This window comes from Quercus lobata, chromosome 11 (assembly GCF_001633185.2).
Source record: "Quercus lobata isolate SW786 chromosome 11, ValleyOak3.0 Primary Assembly, whole genome shotgun sequence".
NCBI classification, from domain to species: Eukaryota; Viridiplantae; Streptophyta; class Magnoliopsida; order Fagales; family Fagaceae; genus Quercus; species Quercus lobata.
The window spans coordinates 16,277,035-16,297,378 of record NC_044914.1 but is presented as its reverse complement, the minus strand read 5'-3'; the positions used below and the strand labels follow the sequence as shown (position 1 = coordinate 16,297,378).

Sequence of the window (20,344 nt, the reverse complement as noted above, 5' to 3'; positions counted from 1 at the left end):
TTTGGAAATTTTGTTGTGTTCACTTTTCTCAGATTTTCTCGGCATTAAACGGAGAATTTGTGACATGTGCTGGAAATTTATGAAGACTTACTAATTCTGTGCACTGTTTGGTTGATGAGGAAAGAAAAATGTGGTTCTGCTGAGCTGAGCTAAGTTCGATTTCAGTTTTTCATCCTTTGAGGCCACTAGACTGTGAGGAAGGCATTGGAAATCTTGTTTTCTTGGCAACCAAACAGAGACTTTTGTGCAGGTATGCTTTATTATTTATTACCTGTGCTAGAAATGTATGTACAATTAGTTACTAATTTTGGATATTTTTGCTTTTTCTTTAGGGTTTATGACTTATATTTAGGTATTCTTTGATTGTTTGATGTGAAATCGGAAGAAACTAAAAAGAAAGTGAAAAAATTGTGGAGGGTATTTGTGCTTCTTAGTTTGCTTTTCATACATGTATATATAATAATTCTCAACTCAACTAAGAAAGGTTCTTGTGCTCCACATGTTGGAGTGGAATAATGTAACAGTTTTCAATAGTCAAAATATGTCCTGCATTTTCTTAGCTTCCAAGCAAGCATGAAAGCCTTGTGCAATAATAGTGAAGCTTCTTTTGAGAAATATGGGATAGTTGGACTCTTGGACACAAAGTTTTCTCTCTCTCTCTATCTCTCTCATCCTTTTCTTTTGTTTGTCTTATCTTTTTCTGTACTTCAACTCACCTTTTTATTATTTGCTTGGAATTCATTTTTCACCTGCATAGCACATCCTCTTTCAATTGCAGAATTATTTTTTTGACCTATGTACAGGATAAAAGTTATAATTTAGTGTTGGTTAGTTCTGCAAAATCAATCCCATCGTTCCTTTCCTCAAACACACTGTAGTCTTTTGCTTCATAAGATGATTTGTAGAAGAATAACAGTATCAGAACTAGAGGAATGGTGTGGCTCACGCAGTCATGCTTAACAAATTTGGATACCCATCAGAGAGAGAGAAAGAGAGGAGAATAGAGAAGAGAGAATTGACTTGAGAGGAAAACTGAGATAAGTTGCGTGTGAGAGTAAAAATATAAAAAGAAAGATGAAATCATGAAAAGATAAGATAGTGCGTCAGTTCATGTGTAGAGATCTCATAAAGATGGGATAGAATTCAAAAGTGAGTAGTGTAAATATCAAGGGGTTAGATACAGAAGACGTGTACGTGTGTGAATGAGAGAGAAAACAAGAGAAAAAAAATTAAAAATAGAAAGAAAGTGAAATAGGGTGAGTGAGGAAAAATATAATAATAAAAAAAAAAGTTGTAAATAGAGTTGACTTGGGCAGTGTGCTTTAGCCAAATTATGAAGCCACTTTATTTCAAATTTGCCTTTGCATTAAAAAAATTAATTAGTATTTTAATTAAAATAATAATATTTTAAATGAATTAATTAGATTAACTTTAAAATAACAAATTTTATAAATGTATGAAAATATAACTTTTATGTTTTTTTTTTTTTTTTAATATAAAAAGGAATAGGATATGAAATTATATATATTATTTTTTTGGAATCCCGAAACACCCTGAAATGGTACATCGAAATTAGTTGATACCGAAATATTCTGTTTCACTAGACAAACCGAAATAGGGTTCGAAACAGTATTTATAACATTGGTTTCGAAAGAGATCTTCGCAATCTAGCACTGATAAATTGAAAGCATCCCCATAGGAATCTGTTTAGTTTTTTATTTTATTTTTATTTTTTATTTTAAGTTTCAACCTTGATTCTTTTCACGTGAAATTGAAGTAGTTTTTGAACTCAATGTGGTAATCCCTATTGTAAAACCACATCACCAGTTATTCTGTTTGGCTACTTGTGCAAGTTGTGAGGGAGATGATTTTCAGTTTCTTTTTCTCATGAATTTTCACATGAAATGGAACTAGTTTTTGAGCTCAAACTAGCCAAGTAGTAACTCTAAATAGAAAGTTAGACTTGTGCCTTTTCTTTAGTGTACTAGTATTATAAATTTTGGTAAACCCCGACTTTCATTAACTAAGCAGAAGTTTGCAAATAAAGTTTTTCATAATACAAACCCAAATTGTCATAGAAAAGAAGCATACAAAGGTCCACAGCAGACTATCAAAAACAACCAAATCTTGCAATCCATTATAAGAAAAGCATGATATAAATTACTATTGTAAGCTTCAGAAACCTAGCCAAGCACTACTTCGGCATCAGTATCTATTTCAACTTCCAAGAGACAGATTTATGCATGATGTCAACCCATCCCTTGTAACCCAAAGCTCTGCATCAACATTGGTGGTCACCCCAATGTTTTGGGTAAATACTTTAATCCAAATTAAGACCACTATGGTCACGGATAAGGCCCCCTCCTTGGCCCATTTGGAACCTTTGACAGGATAGAAATAATATTGTGTTTAAGAACAATCCTTCAAACAATGAATTGAGCAGAGATGTTAATTGTGTTGCCGGTGAATATTTGTATTGTGATTCTCGGTCTGTAATGATCAATGAGAATGCAGCGGGTTAATGTTAGGTAGAATAAACTTGAGATTGTCTAGTTTAAACTTAACACAGGTGGCTCATCTTTGGGCAATCCGGAGATGACTAATGGAGGGCTGTACAGGATACGAGTGAATGTTCATACTTCCCCAGGGGAAGCAACCATATTTCACAAATTTCTAGCTCTGATGAAAAGCTTGGAGGTTCAAGGAATGAAATAAATGGCATTAATTTACACGATCAAGGCTACCACAAAAAGGAAAGTAATTTCAGGTATACATAATGTTAAAATTTTTATGAACTATCTCAGTAACTATATTATATACACATATAACTATCCTTGGGAAAATATATATCATAATTTACCGCCCTCTTCTTTGTTGTTGGCCATCTTTCTACTTATATGCTATTGGGCCAGACCTAGAAACTGCAAACCTTGGTAATGGACTGGGACCTGTGCTTCCAGAAGTTGACCCTTCACCATGTTTTACTTTACGACTTGAGCTGTAATCCAGTGGCCCAGACCGGTGAACATTCCGGTGTTTGTTTTCATTCCCCGGAAAGTTTCCACTGTCATTATCATAAACTAGCCGTAAACCCGCGCGTTGCGCGGGAAATTTTGACGTTGTTTTTATTTATTTATTATTTATTGATAAGTGAAAGAAGAAATAAGTACATGGAACTTATAATTATTAGTCTAAAACTCAAAATTATATATTTATTTTTCTAATGGGGTATAATTGATGAGTAATGCTACAGCCACAAACTATTTTACAACATTTTTACAAAATATTGATGTGGTCAATCTCTTATTGGTTTTCATCTAGGCCCATCATTAATATCACTTTTTCATTTACCAATAATCACTCATCACATTAGTAATTTGTAAAATTTTTTTTATAAAATAGTTTGTATCTCTAGCATTATTCATAACTGATATAATGTAATATATATTTTGTAAGCTAAGAGATTAATAATTAATTGTTAACCTACATAATAAATAGTTTGCTTTTATAAACTCCATTTATAAACAGTTTACTTTTATAAAATGTAAACTTATTCAAGACAAAACTATTTATAAATGTCCATTTTTTTAACCTGAATTGTTCTAGGAAAGAGATATGACACCATGGTCAAAGCAACATTTAGATGTGTACATTTGAACATGATTTAGTTTGCAATTTATCATACAGTCTATACTTTTGTAAAAAAAGTTATGTAAATTATCTAAATATCTAGATCATATGCATATGCTCATATGCTAAATCTGGTTTGACACCAACGTTTGTTTTTGTGATACCATGGAATAATGAAGAATCGCTTCATTATGCTGAGGTATTGATTGGAATATATACATGTGCAATACGGAAATGGCAACTCTTAGTGGGCTAATTTTCCCGAAAAATTTGTAACTATATGCCAAATTCCCATCTCATGGAGAAGTCAGAGGGGAAAAAAAATGAAACACTTATGAGCAAAAAAATTTATACATTTTACTCATTGCTTATTGAAATTTAGTTACATGGACATTGATTGACTTTAAGAAAATCATGGTTCTTCCAAAGCAACTTTACTACTCTTGTTCTCTGAAGAATTATTTAGTAGCTTTGGAATCGCCTACCTCTTCAGGGTATTCGGCTTTCACCCAAAGCACAACATTTAAACCTGTGATCATAGAAAAAGAACCTAGCAACTTAGCAAGTTGAAGACAAACACTTCTTTTATTACAAAAAGGGAAAATGGTTACATTGATTGTGAATAGAGAGTTGGACATTGTTGAGAAGAGGGGACCTCTTTGTGATGCACCAAGCCTAAACAAAAAAGTTAACTACAGATCCAATTCAACATCTATATGAAAAATTTTAAGTAATCAAAATGTGTACATTACAAAGAGTCATCGGAAAACATCCAAGTAAGAAGTATGGCCATGAAAAACTTATTCCTTACTTCACATTAAAATTCCTACAAAAAAAATAAATAAAATAAACACCAAAAGAGTTATATGCACATACCATTTTTCTAAGTTATACCCGAGAGCAATGCAGTATTGACTGATTTGCTAACGCTAAAAAACATCCCTATTATCTTGGCAATACTTCTTGAGCTTCATATATTAACATTCTCCATTCTAATCAATTTAAAGAGTTTTTAAATCATTTAAAATGTTTATATAATTGAATATAAAGAGACACACAAAAGAAATATGCATAAACATTGACATTTTATAAAATAAATCAACATGGTCTAGTTGCTTTCCTATTTTATCTATATATGTTATTTTTATCACATTTTTTAATATTCCAAATGAATCAGGAATTGAACCATAATATATCATGCCATGAGCCTTGTAAAACAATAATAATATATTTTTTGAAAGACCCATTACACAAAAAGCCACCTACAAACACTTTACACTTGCATCCTCTATATTACCGCAACACTTTCCTTTGTCCAGCACCCAGCAATTAGAGTTTTTATAACGTTAAAATCAAACATTTAATCTTCTGCATAATGGGAGAAAATGCAATTTGTACCAAACAAACCAATGAAGATGGAGGGGAAAACAGAAAAGGCAAAACTCACCTTAAAGGGACTTTCCAACTCTGCTTGTACTTTGGTGACTTCTGCAATGGTGGAGAGAGAATTGGAAATCTATATATAAATAAATAAAAAACAAATGAATGGGATTTAATTCCAAAGGGGCAGGCATTGAAGGTTTTGATAAGAAGAGGAAGAGCCCAAAAAGATAGAGTTAAAGGAGGGCCAAAATGATGAATGTGATTTAATGGGAAAGTAAATAAAGGGAGAATTGTTAACCATTTTTTGTTTTGATAAGGAGATGAGAAGTCTTGTGAGTGGATGGATAATATATAATACGTGGGACAATTGGACAGAATTAATAGAGAGTTGAAGTAATAAATGAGGAAGGAGAGTTTATTGGAAATATTAGAGGGAAATATTGAATAATTGAAATTGATTAAAGCAAATTTGGGGCGAAAATGGAGAAGAAGAAAGAGACAAAAGCTAAATGCAAATCACTCTAATAGAGTGCCACATGGCAGAACCTCATTATAAGAATAATCATAAATGTAATATAGAAACAATCATAAATTTAATAATTTTTGTCGTACTAAAATGAAAAAAAAATACAATTTTTCTCAAAAATTCAAAAGGCAATTTAACGAAAATATTTATTTTTTAATAAAGGTTATTTATAACATTTTGTGAATCATTAAAAAGAAAAGAAAATTTAAAAATTATTCTTTTAGTATTAAACAAACTTTCTCAAACTTATTTTTTCTGCCTACAATCCAAAACACTGAAAAAAGTAACTAAAAAAATTAATAAAACTTAACTATGATTAATTGGACCAATTAGGAAAAAAAATTGTTATTTATAATCTACTAAGGTTATTTTCTTTGCGGAAATTGTAATTTCATCCACCCAAAACATATTATCAAATAATCAATTATTAGCAAAATCTAAGAATTAAATTTCTATATATGCATTGTTATAAAATAATAATAATAATAATAATAATTAAAGTAAAATTGCGAAAGATAAAATTTGTCTCTCATCCAATAACTTTTGTTTAGCCAACCTTTGCTTGTCTCTAAATAAATTGCATTATAGGGTACTTTTAATACTATTAAAAGTACTTTGTCCACCACAAAGGATTAAAAAATAAACAAAAATGATTAAAGTCTCATAGTTTAACATCTAAATTGAGCACTATAAAAATCATGCTATCAAATTACAGTAACTGCCAAATTAAATTATCCAAATCATGCTATGTATTAGAATAATATTATTTTTTTATATTTAATCCTTTATAATGCAATAGGATAACATTTAACAATCAGAGAGAGAGAGAGAGAGAGAGAGAGAGAGAGAGAGAGAGAGAAAACTGAATCGCATTAACCTAAAGTAGATTAAAGAATATAAAAAATTATCAACCTAAAGCGAAGATGCAATAAAAATAAAAAATAAAAATCCACTCAAAAATTGTGTGTGTGTGAGAGAGAGAGAGAGAGAGAGAGAGAGAGAGAGAGAGAGAACCTTTTTTTTGTAAGGGAAAACTATGCATGGAATGAATGAGGTAGTGACAAATTTATAGTAATAGAGTGTGAATAAGAAGAGACAAAAATAGAGGAAGATGAAGGGAAAGATGAAGAATGATATTAATGTAGAGAGTAGTGGAGAGATGAGAAGGTGAGAGAATGAGAGAAGGAGAAAGGTTAGAGAAGTAGTGGGGAGATGGAAAGGTAAGGGAGGGAAAAAGGTTGGAGAAGTGTAAATATGAAATAAAAAAAAAATTATAAATAATTATAAGAAAATGGAAAAAAAAAAAAAAGATGATGACATGGACGTTGACGTGGCTCAACGTGAGAGCAACAGCATTAAACGCTACGCTTCAGCTTTTAGTAATATATTGATTGATGTGCTCCTGACTATATGATGATGATGCTGATTTAAAATAGCCTGAATCATTAGTGAGATACTGAGGAGTTGAGTCACTACGGCCCTGCCTTATTACAGGGGATGCATGTGATAGTGATACAGCAGGAGAATGGCAGGGTGATACAGTTAGTAATGCCAGCAGTGTGGATGGATTATTCGTGTAGTACTGGCTATATATTGACCAAAGAATGGCATAAGGAATATGGAGTTCCAGAGAACTTCTTGGAAGGTATGGAGAGATATCACAAAGTTGATCTAGGAAGATGACCTGTGCAACAAGATGAGATCTGTGCAGAAAAGAGGAAGATATTAACAGTTTGGACAATTTACATATTAACACAAACCACCATATTGCCAATGGTTAAACTGGAGAATTAGAGACCAAGTTGTGCAGAAAAACATAGTCCAGCAGTGGCGTCATTTTTCTTTTTAGCCTAATTTCTACAAGACCATTTTGAAACATGCCATATCACAGTTTGAAAGGGCATTTGGACACATGCAGCAGAATATGAAATCATTCACATACCTGTTAGTTTCGCTCCAAGAATCTAGTATAATCCCTGCAGAGAATTTTACAAAGAGTTGCATTGTGGACTTTATGCTTGCTTCAGCTGACAAACGGCTCTGTATTTCAGAATCTAGTGTCTCATCAACATGTCCATTTGAGAAAGATTGTCTCTGCTGATGCTCACGTTCTAGTCTAACATGCTCACGTTTCAGTTTTATATTCACAAAGGTATCTAGAAGCGTAGAAGGTAAAACACAGATATTTGTGCTATCAAATGATGTAGTTCCAGAAGATCGAAGGCACATAGGGGGTTTAATTTATTTGCGTTTGTGCATTTGTTAACTTTGGGTTTCAGATAGTATTTAACTAATAAGCATTCAAGAGTCCTTGTCATCGGCGTTATTCCAATTTATGGAAAAATGACTGCATACCCACCTTGCCAAGCAATTGAAGCCCCCTGTTTCAACATTGAAGGCAGTGGTGTTCCAAACATTAGATGCCATGAAGGTGGCAAATAAATATGGTAACAGGCTCCACGAACCATCATTTGCACCCCTGACTTCTCCCAAGACTGAACTCACCCACTGGGAATCATGGTCACAGACCACACTGACACTATTTGCCACTCCTTTCAATCTCCTAATTTCCTTCTTTTCAGGTTTTGCATCAGGTACATGCTTAACTACCTCAGCTAGTAATGAATATATCAAGGGTGCACCTTCTTCAAGCACAGCTCCAGCAGCTTCAGCCAGAAGCCCATCAAAAGCCAGGGCTAGCCCAGCCTGAACACAAAATTCAATCACTGTATCCAAATCAACAACCTGTTTCATAGATGCCTCTCTCTCTATTCTGTCACCAGAATGCAGGCTGCCAGCTACTGCATCTAGCACTTCATGGTTTGAGCGCAATGACGTGTCAATGCAATTTAAAAGAGCAGCTGTGTGTTCTTTCAGCAGATGGTCTAGCCTGTCAACTCCATAGCCACCAAAAATACGAACAAAGGCCTGTAGTTCTCTCAGATCAGCAACTGAGTCTGCAAAGTATCCACCAACAGGCCTTGTGCTCTTGAAACATTTATGAATGGGTGCAAACAGGATTCCAGCACCTGATACATCTTTGATTATATTTTCTATGTACCAGTTACATACAGCTTCAGCAGCTGATCCAGTAGGTTGTTCTGTCACTTTTTCAAACAAGTGCAGAGAGGAAACTGGTCCTGAGAAGGCTTCTGTGAGCAAAACTTCTCTAATACCCTTGGTTAAATCCATGCTAATATGCTGCTCTGCAAGATGGACAATGCTGATATGTCTGCGAATCAGAGACTCCAAAATAGAAGGCCGTTGAAGATCATTATCAGTTTTAAGTGCTGCAAGCAATCTCCTCCTGAAGTTCCCAAGGATGCATTCTCTCATATACTGCAGTTAATGATTGGTGTGTTAGGATCAAAATATCAAATTACAAGAATCTGTTAATGGTTTTATTGGATCCCAAACATGTGCATCAACATGCATGTATTTAATTACACACTCATATGCATTTGATGTGATTTGATCACGAACTACTATTATTGTAAATATGTATGAATGAATAGGTTGTGGATATTAACTGCAAAAGAAGCATGATGCTAAGCTATCTTACAAAACAAATTCAGTAAGACTACTATATCAATAACAAGGAAAATAATAAAAGCTGACTTTTCTACATGGTACAGGCTCCTATAAGTTGACATTTTAAAATTTTTTTTAAGATTTAAGACTGTGAAACTCACCACATAATATACTAGAGGAAGATAAATGCTTTTCTATACTTTTACATTGTAGTAATCCCAAGTATTTTAAGCATTTTATATCATGTCTTAATCTTTTATCTATTGTCATGCTTGTGCTGTAGCATTAATATTAAGAAGATCCAATAACTACCAGTTTTTGGCTTAGTCAAGATCCAGAGTTCCATAAAACAGCCAGCCAAAATCAAACCAAAAATCAGTTGCTTTCTCGAGAACTACCTAGGCACCTGTTGGCAACCTTAAGTTCTTAAGTTGTGTTGCGTATTTGCATAACACATTTTAAAAAAAAAATAAAATCCATTGCTCTAGGAGTGAATGTCTCTCAATGTGTGTTTGTCATTTAGAGTTTCTTCACATTCAAAGTATGGTACTCAATACCTCTGTTATCTTTACAAGTTAATCCGTGTAGATTGTCTATGAAGTTCAATTTTGAACTAAAACTACTGAGGATCAGATCCTATTAGGCAAAACATTTGCCTCCATTAGGGAGAATCCAGAGTCAAACTGCTAAAAAGCAAACAAGTCAAATAATATGCATTTACATAAATCATTTGAAAAATTAAGCATTACATTATTGTAAGAGTTAACGCTAATTGACAGCATATTTTGAAGAGACCAAATTTTTTGTTTGTTAAATTACCATTTGTCCCAAAAGTTTAAGCTCTTGGGATATGATAAATTTAATCATTTAATTAATACTTCTAAGTTTTATGTATCTTCCACATGGTGTTTGGAAGAAAACTGAAAATTATGCATCTTCCACATGGTGTTTGGAAGAAAACTCTCTCTCTCTCTCTCTCATCCTTTTCTTTTGTTTGTCTTATCTTTTTCTGTACTTCAACTCACCTTTTTATTATTTGCTTGGAATTCATTTTTCACCTGCATAGCCCATCCTCTTTCAATTGCAGAATTATTTTTTTGTCCTATGTACAGGATAAAAGTTATAATTTAGTTTGGTTAGTTCTGCTTTGGGTTATCATATGGTGGCTTTTGTTTTAACACTTGTAATCGGGAAATAATTGTGGTTGGTTGACTCAAAAAAGCTTGTTAAAAATGTTCTAAGAGATCTCTTTATATGCAATGTCGATATAACGAATGATATGATCCAAGATCCAAGAATTATATGTTATGGTGATCTTTAATGTCACAAGACATGAATGCATCTATCATTTAGAGTCTGAGGTTGTTCCAGTTTTGAGAATGGAATAAGGCAGTCTTTATTAGTATCATATGAATGCTGTTTGGTCAAGCTACAACTAGAGAAATAGAAACCATGAATTAGTGCTTAATGCAAGTGGTCTGGTCAAGAAGTTAATGTCTACAAATCAAGTTGATGAAACTAGTTTATCTTATGTGCTATGCTGTAGGAAACTAGTGTACAAGTATTTTATTCATGTTTAGTAGCTCATGTAGCTAGGTTTAGCTATAAGTGGGGCTTTCATGTGGAGTCCTTACAGGGATTATTTCCATTTGAGTTAATTAATTATGCTGTGATCCCCTCTTCAGACCTGTTAAATGAAGTAGTTTCTAAAGAAATCTTCTCAATCTAGCACTGTTAAATTCAAAGCATCCTCAGAGGAATCCCTTTAGTGTTTTTTTTTTCTCAAATTTTTTTTTTTTTTTAAGTTTTAACCTTAATTCTTTTCACGTGAACTCAATGTGGCAATCCCTATTGTAAAACCACATTACCAGTTATTCTGTTTGGCTACTTGTGCAAGATGTGAGGGAGATGATTTTCAGATTCTTTTTCTCATGAATTTTCACATGAATGGAACTAGTTTTTGAGCTCAAACTAGCCAAGTAGTAACTCTAAATAGAAGGTTAGACTTGTGCCTTTTCTTCAATGTACTGGTATTATAAATTTTGGATTGATAGTATTCTTATAGAATTTTCTTTTTCTGAGGCTATTTAGAGCAATGATATTTGTTTGGGCATTTATGTTTAATATCTAAGCTTTTTTTTTCAATTTCAATATGAAACTGACAGCTTTTTCCCTACAATCTCCAAATTGCCTACGCTATTTTGATTTTCTTGTCTTAATTTTGTTTGGGTCTGTTTTTCTAGTGTTGCACATATATATATTTTTTAATTTGAACAAGGAAAAATGTAAAAATGCATGACCCTTGTGGTTTGGGTTTATATACAGATTCCTTGTACTATCAATTTGATGTTATTGACTCATGAAATTTGAGAAATGATGAAATTGATCATTCCATTGCACTTGCGTCACCCGTGATGGACGAAAATTGATCATATGCACAGGTGTATTGCATGTGATCACTTTATTTATATAGCAAGCAAGGTTTAGTTGCACACATGATAGGGACTGCAAAGTGGGTATACATCATTTGCAGGTATCTTATATATCGTAGCTAGTAAAGATCACATAAATATAAATCTCATATTGTGTAAGACATTGATTTTACATAAACAAAATACAAGATACTTAGGTTCAAGTATCCCCAGTATAATTGGGTCTATCTGTAAAATATATTGGACTTATTTGTATCAAAGCAAAATGTTAACTCAACAAAAATAAAATCATTTTATTAAAGGTTTTTTGTTTTTTTTTGGGTAAACCCCGACTTTCATTAACTAATCAGAAGTTTGCAAATAAAGTTTCTCATAATACAAACCCAAATTGTCATAGAAAAGAAGCATACAAAGGTCCACAGCAGACTATCAAAAACAACAAAATCTTGCAATCCCTTATAAGAAAAGCATCATATAATTACTATTGTAAGCTTCAGAAACCTAGCCAAGCACTACTTCGGCATCAATATCTATTTCAACTTCCAAGAGACAGATTTATACATGAATATGAAGTCAACCCATCCCTTGTAACCCAAAGCTCTGCATCAACATTGGTGGTCACCCCAATGTTTTGGGTAAATACTTTAATCCAAATTAAGACCACTATGGTCACGGATAAGGCCCCCTCCTGTACAAGTATTTGGTTGAGTAAACAACCTGCCTGTGACAATAGCTTCCCATGCATTTGCACCTATCGATCATTTCCAACTTTTTCACTTCAAATTTTTGGATCACTATTGTGGCAATTTGAAGGCATTCCTGATATTTCCCATTCTTTGGCTACCTAGACTCAGTTTCCCAGAACCCTTTGGATCATGAAAAATGTAGATTTCTAGAAAAGAGCAGCACACTAACCTCAAGCCAACTCTAATGCTAGACAAACCATGACGAATCAACGGAAATTTTAAGGAACAAGAACAATTAAAATAAAGAACCTAGGAGGCACCTAGACATGCTTGGAGTCAACACCATTTCGGTCCTTGGAGATGAAACCTAGGATTATTTGGAGTTAGCAACGGACCATTAGAACAATTCCAACAGAAGTTTTATATATCAAAATAATAGGAATATATTATTGTGATTAGTAGACTTTAAAATCCTAATACTAATTGATATAGGAAACTCTAATGGACTTATTTTTAAAAAATTAATAAACCAAATTAAATACTAGGGCCTAAAATAAAAAAATAATTCACCAATAAAAATACGATTGACTCTAATAAGACTACATTTAAATAAATATCTCTTTAAGCCTCCTATATCAAATTCTTCCTAAACCAAATGACTTTTTTGCCCCAAATATGATTTACCATTTCATTCCATTCCCCCCTCCACCCAAAATGAATACAAATGAGACAAATGTATGCGCAATGGTGGCTAGCTCCATAAAAAAAAAAAAAAAAAAAAAAAAATTAGTTCTTGATGTCCAAAGTGATCACTTTTAGTCCCTTTAAAAACGTGGACTACTGAGATTCTAACCCTCAAAAGAACTAGTTAATCAATTTTAAGGTCAAGTTGTTACTTAGTCAAATTATGAATTGTCATTGGTTATGCAAACAACACTAATATTGTGTAATTAAAATAAAATACAGTTGAAATAAATGACATACATGGTAACTCGAAAAAAACTAATGGAGCAACTTGTCCCAAAGTAAAAAAAAACCATTGGGAGGGGGTAGTCTTCCCAAAAAGGCAACCCATAGATTAACTTTTAGTATAAAACCTTTATACCTAGACCATATAACCCGTAGATTAACTTACAACATAAATCTTCTATTATTTCAGAACCTTTGAACTCTTCAGTATGTGAATGCCTTCACAAATGATGCGTCTATGTTCATGATTGGAACATCCGACCAGCTCCAAGAATTTCTTGAAGCTTTACTTCATGACATCTAGTCTATGATAACACTGTGACTTTAGTCTTGATCACCAATCTTAAAGGATACTGTCATTAGATATACTTGAATATTGGTATGATGTTGAAATAGAGAGGAATAGGGTTTAGATCTTTTTTTTTTTTTTTTTTTTTTTGATAAACAGGGTTTAGATCTTATTTGTGTGGCAAATAGCTCTCTGCCACTAGTCATCCCTAATGTGTTATTACTATTTACTAGAATGGCATTAGTCTTTGTTTTGAAAAAAAAAAAAGGGACAAAGAAGAGACATTTGCATTACACCTTTTATTTTATAATTTCCGTAGCTGACAAAATACAACAAGATTTTTTATTTTTTATTTTATCACAATCAGAAGCTTATTTTCAAGCAAACTTCCTCTAAGATCGGGTACAGTGGCCAAATTACGTATTAAAACATCCGTACACACAAAGATATATAGACTATCTGGTTATTGTTGCAGTATGATTTCCTAGTTCACATAGAGCTAATTAATTGAGCTAAAGTTGCAAATTCGCTCTGAAAAGACAAGCCGTTAAATGTCAGCGCAGGTGATGCCTACAAGATGAAAAAGGAGACTTAAAAATGGTTCTCAACAGATATTAAATCCAAGATAAGACAATCACTGGGTAAAATAAACCTTAGAGTTTCTTTTGTTCCACGTCGAACTTTGCAACGGATTTTTGGGAGCCCTAGGCGCTGATGAGCCTCATATCGATGGCAACCAGAGAAACCTACAGAAAAATAAAGAAGATAATCATGAGCTTTGATCGTGGCAAAACAAACGAAAGGCTTTGATATTTACACATCCAAATTAGACTCTACTATCCTGTTCTTTCAAGTAGCTGTGAAAGTGATTTGTAGAGAAGAATTTAAATGAACAAGGGGGTAATAGCTCTTCACGTAGAATTACTTATCAAAGAAAAAAAAAAAACTCTTCACAGAGAATTTAGATTAAACACCTACCATAGTAAACTCCATCAACCTCAAGAACATCAATCTGCATTGTTAAAAAGACAGTAGGTCAAATAAAATAGAGTTGGCATCATATGACTGTGTTTGTGTATGTGTATGTGTATGTAACGGTTGTAACCACCATTTGTTTTTTCAATCAAATGAATGTACATTCAGACAGATCATAGATCCTTATCATAGCTTTTTTTATATATCAAGAGAAACCAAAACATTTTGGCATACAGGAATAACAAGAACACATTGCAATTATGTTCATATCTTAACTGATCAGAAAGGGTCACAGTTTAAAGTAAGGCAATCACGCACATATTCCTCCTTAAAATAGTTTTACTACTTGTTTATCTAAGGGCACAGTTGCACAATTTAAAATTGGAATGCTTCCAACTGTTATTTTTAGCATTGAAAAATTTGTTAACCCCCAATGTGCAACAGTTGGAGAAGATGAGGCATCAAGGCGTAAACACCATGAAAAACAATAGAAGCTACCTCACCTTTTGATCTATCACAAGCCATATATGGATGTTCTTATTACTAATTTCATTTATACAAATTCCATGCCCCCCTCCCCCCTCCTCCCCAACCAAAAAGAAAAGAAAATAAAGAAACCTACATTTTCTACAGAGAAAAAAATGAATATGTTGATCTAAAGGGTCGCTCTCTCAAGTGAGGAAATTATGCACATATTCCAACATAAAGAAAAAAAAATTAAAATAGTTTACTTGTTTATTTAAGGGCACAGTTCCACGTGAATCCACAAATACTTAACGACATTTTTTGATAAGTAAAAATACTTAACAATTTTCCAAGTACAATTGCTCCTGAGCAAAACTCAAAAACATTTGGACAAATTTTTTTGAGATTCATTTCATATAGCGGAAGGGCTTTCATTCATCCCAATGGACAACTTATATTAGCTTGGGAAGTGCTATTGGAAGTTGCCACATCAGCTAGGAACAGTCGAGAAAAACTCAATAAGAACATTGTACTCTTAGCACGTGCACAAGGTCTACAAAAATATGTAAAGTAGTGAGGTGTAAAACTTATTATCATAATGGCAAACTTATTGTAATTTTCACTTCTCTGCCAATATCCAACAATCTGACAAACCTAAAAGTTTCTGTGCAGCAATACTAATTCAGTAATTCTAAAAGAGAGTTATACAAATTCGAAAAATCATATTGAATGGAAAGCAACATTATATGTTGGTCCTAGGGAGTCTTTGGATGTCTCAAAGAAATTTTCTAGCTATCGCCATGACCTAGTCTTAGGTTTGAAATCTCCTAAAGAGCAACCACTGTCTTCACCTGTTAAAGCCTAAGCAATATCTTTATTCTTGTTATGCCAATATATTCACTCACAGTTACGTAACTAGAAAATTTAAGAGAACTTTCCTCACAGTGTGTTGTAAATGTGTAGCATTATATTTTGTAAAATGGTCGGGAAACCACAAATGCTTGATGGTATTGTTGGCCCTAAGAAAAGGTAAGGTCTTTTTTTTTTGGCCAAACTCTATTCAATATTCAATTTTCAGTATCACATTTCTCGACCAGCAATGTCATGGTTTGCAAACCATCATCCCAAATGACAATGTCATCACTCTTTCAGTCTTGTGTCAAAAACACAATGACCATCTTTCGTCAAATTAATCTCAAGATTGAAAAATGAACCAATTGATTGTAGCCTAAAATGACCACAACCAATCTATTAATTCAAAATGTTCCCTCACATAATAAACTATAAGTGTGGTCTATTTCATTTTATTGTCATGAGGAGGAGAGTAGGAATCCACAGACATCTGGATTCCCTTGACTATTAGCAATCAAACATGAGAATCCTCTAGAATTCTAAGGAATTTTAAAAGATCACCTAAACCAATCGTCAGAGTAGAGTTTTAGAAATACATAACATTTGTAAAATGACTCCCTAAACCTAACAATAGTGAGAATATGGATTCCCATTTAAAGAAGTGGGTATCTACATTCTCATGCCTTGAGAAAGTTTACATTTTTGAAGTCATAATAACACATACAATTTACAACCTTTTGACTAACAAAAAATATAAATCTTTTCTACTCTAATACAAACTCTCTTCTATACACTTCACTCCCTACCCAATTGTAACACTGTTGGAACTTTGTGCTTCTACCATAGGGAGGTTGCTCTTCCAGTGAATGTAAATTTGTCCTAATCTATTATATTGTCTGCTTTATTTTCTAATGATATCTTATTTAGTACCTATGAGCAATATTTTCATATCTTATTCAGCACCTACAATTTATTTGAGGTTTTGGGGCGTGGCTTATACATAAATGTGTGGATTGGGAACCATTCAATGTCACATTTACATGTTATATTCTTGTAGATAAAATGATAAATACACTTGACAATGTGTTTACAAACCTAAAAATATTTTGGAAAAAATAAAGAATTCTTAGGGACACAGTCATTCATAACATTATTCACCACTGCTACATGGCTTATTGCGATCTAATGAACATCACTTTCACCCTTGGTCCATCATTGACACCCCTTATATTATTCCCTAATCACAATAGGCCATCTCAACTACTGCTAAAGTTGTTTCCTTATACTTAATTGAAATTTGGGTACCGGAGTCATATTGGATTCACCTAAAATACATGTAGATCTCAGGTAGCTAATCAAATTTAACAACAAAAAACAAACAAACAAAGCTCATTCATTTTCCTTAAGCTTCTAGTTGTGAAGTCTTCCACCACTCAAGCATGACTTTTAATTGACCAAATTCTACTAAAATTCCCATTCATTTTCTCGCATACCAAACATAGCACAAACACTCAGTGCAGCAATTATTATAAAAATTAAAAAAAAAAAAAAACCCAATATTAAAAAAAAATTAAAATGCAAAAGAAACCCAGATAAAGAAAACTAAACAGTAATATACTGACAGGTACTTGGAGGCCAATTTCTTGGATACTATCCATGAGTTCCTTAACTTTGTGAGGATCATTAGCTCTGGTTCTCATCAATGGCCTTCTTATCTTATCAAGCGGCAGCTCCACTATCACTGGGCCCCCATTCCCTCCACTCTGGGACCCACTCACCGATGCCCCTCCTGCGCTGTAAACCATTTTAGAGATCATAATTAAAAAAAAAAAAAAAAAAAAAAAAAAAAAAAAAAAAAACCAGAGAGAAACAGAGCATTCATACTCGTACTCTAAAAAGAGAAAAGAATAAAGCTGTTAGTTTATCAATATCTTTGTACCGTTAGATGAAGCAGAAATAGGGAAGGTTCTCAGGGTCTTTGGGAATTGCAATACAAAGTTCGCCATTTTTTTTTTTTTTTTTTTGGGGTTCTGTACTTTCAATTGGATTGTGGTTGTCCTCTGTTTTTTGTGAAGAGATATAGAAACAGTACAAAGTGAGGAATATAAGAACCAAACAAATATTTCCTTCTTGTTTTTGAGTGACAAACAGATATTTCGATGAGTAATGATTAGACGAAAATACATTCTTGTTGCTACGTTTTGGGCCATTTTACATTTTGAACCCTACCTTTTTCGAGCTCCTGTCCTAAAAAAATAAAAAGTAGTTTCCAATTTAGTCACTACGCTTGTGTGGCACACTAGTGTTTGCTAGTGAACATAAAGTTTTTATTTTTTTAAAACTGAACATAAAGTTAACTTGACCATTAAAATAATATTAAAAAATTATTTATTATTAATTTTAATAAATAAATAAATAAATTAAAATTTTCAAAATTTAAAAAAAAAAATCTAAAGTCTAATAAAATAACATAATTGTGGAAGTCAAGCTAACCAAGGTGGAGCTTGTGGGCCTAAAACTTCACAACTAATTTGTTTGGGGAATAGGAAATTAGCTTACAATGGGAGATCTAAAGAGAAAAAAAAAAAAAAAAATCAAGAAACCAAATAATAAGAACTCAAGTATATAACACATATGCAAGTTGTAAAATGAAAGGACCTAAGGTTATAAGGCTCCTCAGATCGCTACATAAATCATGGTCATCCACATTCTTGTCAAAGTCGTCTCACTCAATCCTCTCTTCGTACTTATCAAGATTTTCACCATTATTCACAGCATGATCTTCGTCTTCGTCTTCCTCCCCTAAATGTGTCTCTTAAGGTTGGAGTGTTTCACTAGTATTAGCAGCATGATCTTGAGATGAGAGTGTATAACTTCCCATTGTATAGCCTCCTATTGTAGTGCATCCATCATCTAGGGTTGTAAATTGTAAAGATGTAGTTCTTTGTTGCACCTCCTCAGTATCAACTTCTACAAGCGGCTTCGAATTTACGTACAACTCAGCAGCATTTACTTGGGGCATTTTATGGATCCTATTAAACATGATCTTTACATATTTGTCTTCTTTGATCGCCATATACCCATAATTTATCCGTTTATGAAGGACTTCTTGTGGGTAACGATAAATAATCTGTATGTCATAACAAGCAGGGTTCAAATTCAATTCTTCCATTATTTTCTTCTTCAAATCATTTAACGTCTTCAACTTACGGCGTATCGTCATGTAGTAGCATTCGATACCCGGCCCTTTAAATGGGAATCCGTCAGTCTCTCTAGGATTGACAAGGGGTCCACCATAGAATACATTTATGTCAATATTCTTTAGAGATTGTGAACCTATTAAAGTCAAGTGTAATATGTTAGTGACATATTTTATCTCTTTCATTTAACAGTGACAGCAAAACATTTTCTATTTACTCAAAGTTCAAAAATTACAACTTGTCACCCTACATTTGCATATACTCACCCCACATCACTTACAAACACACTCAATCATTATCATTTTGAACTCAAACAAATAAAAAAACTAAAGACAATAAACACCCCCATTACAAAATTTCAACTCATTCTAACAAAAAAATAAAGAAAAATATTAAACTCAACCAAAAAAAAAAAAATAGTCATGATAAAAAGCCGAACAATACATATATCTACAATATATTTTACTTTATATAAAAGCCTAACAAATATATACACTAACTTGTTAAATCATATGCATATACAAACCCCACATTTGCATATACTCACCCTATCACATACAAACACACTAACTTGTTAAATCATATGCGTATACAAACCCCACATTTGCATATACTCACCCTAGCACATACACACACTCAATCATTATCATTTGTTCCTAAAATAAAAAAATAAAAATTCATTAATCATACTAAAAAAAAAAAAAAACTTAAACACACACACAACTCACCCCATTACAAACCTTCAAATCATTCTATCAAAAATACAAAGAACAATATCAAACCAAAAAAATAAAACAAAATAGTCATGATATACATACCCATAAAAAAACCTAACAATACATATATATATATATATATATATATATATGGTACTAACAACTAAAGAGAGTGAGAAACCTTACTTGACATGAGGATGTGAAAATATGGAGGGTGAGTTTGATTTGAGGTTTTGAAATGGGGTGAGTTTTGTATGAGAGTGAGAGAGAAAGAAAGAGCTGTTGGGTTTTTTGGAGGAAAAAATGAAGAGACCCCAGACCCACATTGTATAGCCTAAAGTTCAATAGCTGCCCTAACCACGTGGTAGCTCGATTTCCACGTGGAAAGGCCTAGGTGGAAAAGAAGCCAGCTCAAACTCCGTCAAAACATGAAAACCGAGCCTAAAAGGCTCGGTTTATAAGCTCAAAATCGAGCCTCTTAGGCTCAAGATGTTAGTAAATAATATAATTTGAGAATTGGGCCTACTAACTAAATAGTTTGAAAATCAGGGTTAATTACCCATTTTGGCCCTCTCTCTCTCTGATTTTTTTGCTAAACCCCTTGCATTTGGGGGTTACCTCCTATTTATATTGGTGGTTTATCCTTTACTTAGTGGGTTGTAATGATGGAGTCTTATGGTGACTATCTTG

At 33.0% G+C, this 20,344-nt stretch overlaps 2 protein-coding genes across 2 annotated transcripts; both read right to left on the bottom strand.

The window, feature by feature from the left end:
* Positions 1-6,908: 6,908 nt before the first annotated feature.
* LOC115966464 (protein NAP1-like) lies at positions 6,909-9,044 on the bottom strand. Its single transcript, XM_031085697.1, has 3 exons — positions 7,873-9,044; positions 7,482-7,668; positions 6,909-7,242 (listed from the first exon to the last, which is right to left on the bottom strand). The coding sequence occupies exons 1-3, from the start codon at positions 8,873-8,875 to the stop codon at positions 6,909-6,911; spliced, it is 1,524 nt and encodes a 507-aa protein (XP_030941557.1). The 5' UTR covers positions 8,876-9,044.
* Positions 9,045-13,714: 4,670 nt separating this feature from the next.
* Positions 13,715-17,864, bottom strand: LOC115967297 (sulfiredoxin, chloroplastic/mitochondrial). Its single transcript, XM_031086373.1, has 5 exons — positions 17,678-17,864; positions 17,361-17,527; positions 14,425-14,458; positions 14,099-14,192; positions 13,715-14,016 (listed from the first exon to the last, which is right to left on the bottom strand). Exons 1-5 carry the CDS (start codon positions 17,742-17,744, stop codon positions 14,001-14,003), a joined length of 378 nt encoding a protein of 125 aa, XP_030942233.1. The 5' UTR covers positions 17,745-17,864; the 3' UTR covers positions 13,715-14,000.
* Positions 17,865-20,344: the final 2,480 nt, after the last annotated feature.

What these genes read in the sequence shown, in the direction of transcription:
- LOC115966464 (XM_031085697.1), bottom strand. Translation starts at nt 8,875, where the DNA reads ATGAGAGAATGCATCCTTGGGAACTTCAGGAGGAGATTGCTTGCAGCA. An exon ending in ATGCAGTCATTTTTCCATAA is followed by an intron (nt 7,669 to 7,872) that starts ATTGGAATAACG and finishes TAAAACTGAAAC; the next exon opens with GTGAGCATGTTAGACTAGAA. An exon ending in TCTTGGAGCGAAACTAACAG is followed by an intron (nt 7,243 to 7,481) that starts GTATGTGAATGA and finishes TTTTCTGCACAG; the next exon opens with ATCTCATCTTGTTGCACAGG.
- LOC115967297 (XM_031086373.1), bottom strand. Translation starts at nt 17,744, where the DNA reads ATGGCGAACTTTGTATTGCAATTCCCAAAGACCCTGAGAACCTTCCCT. An exon ending in AAATTGGCCTCCAAGTACCT is followed by an intron (nt 14,459 to 17,360) that starts GTCAGTATATTA and finishes TTAACAATGCAG; the next exon opens with ATTGATGTTCTTGAGGTTGA. An exon ending in GGTTGATGGAGTTTACTATG is followed by an intron (nt 14,193 to 14,424) that starts GTAGGTGTTTAA and finishes ATTTTTCTGTAG; the next exon opens with GTTTCTCTGGTTGCCATCGA.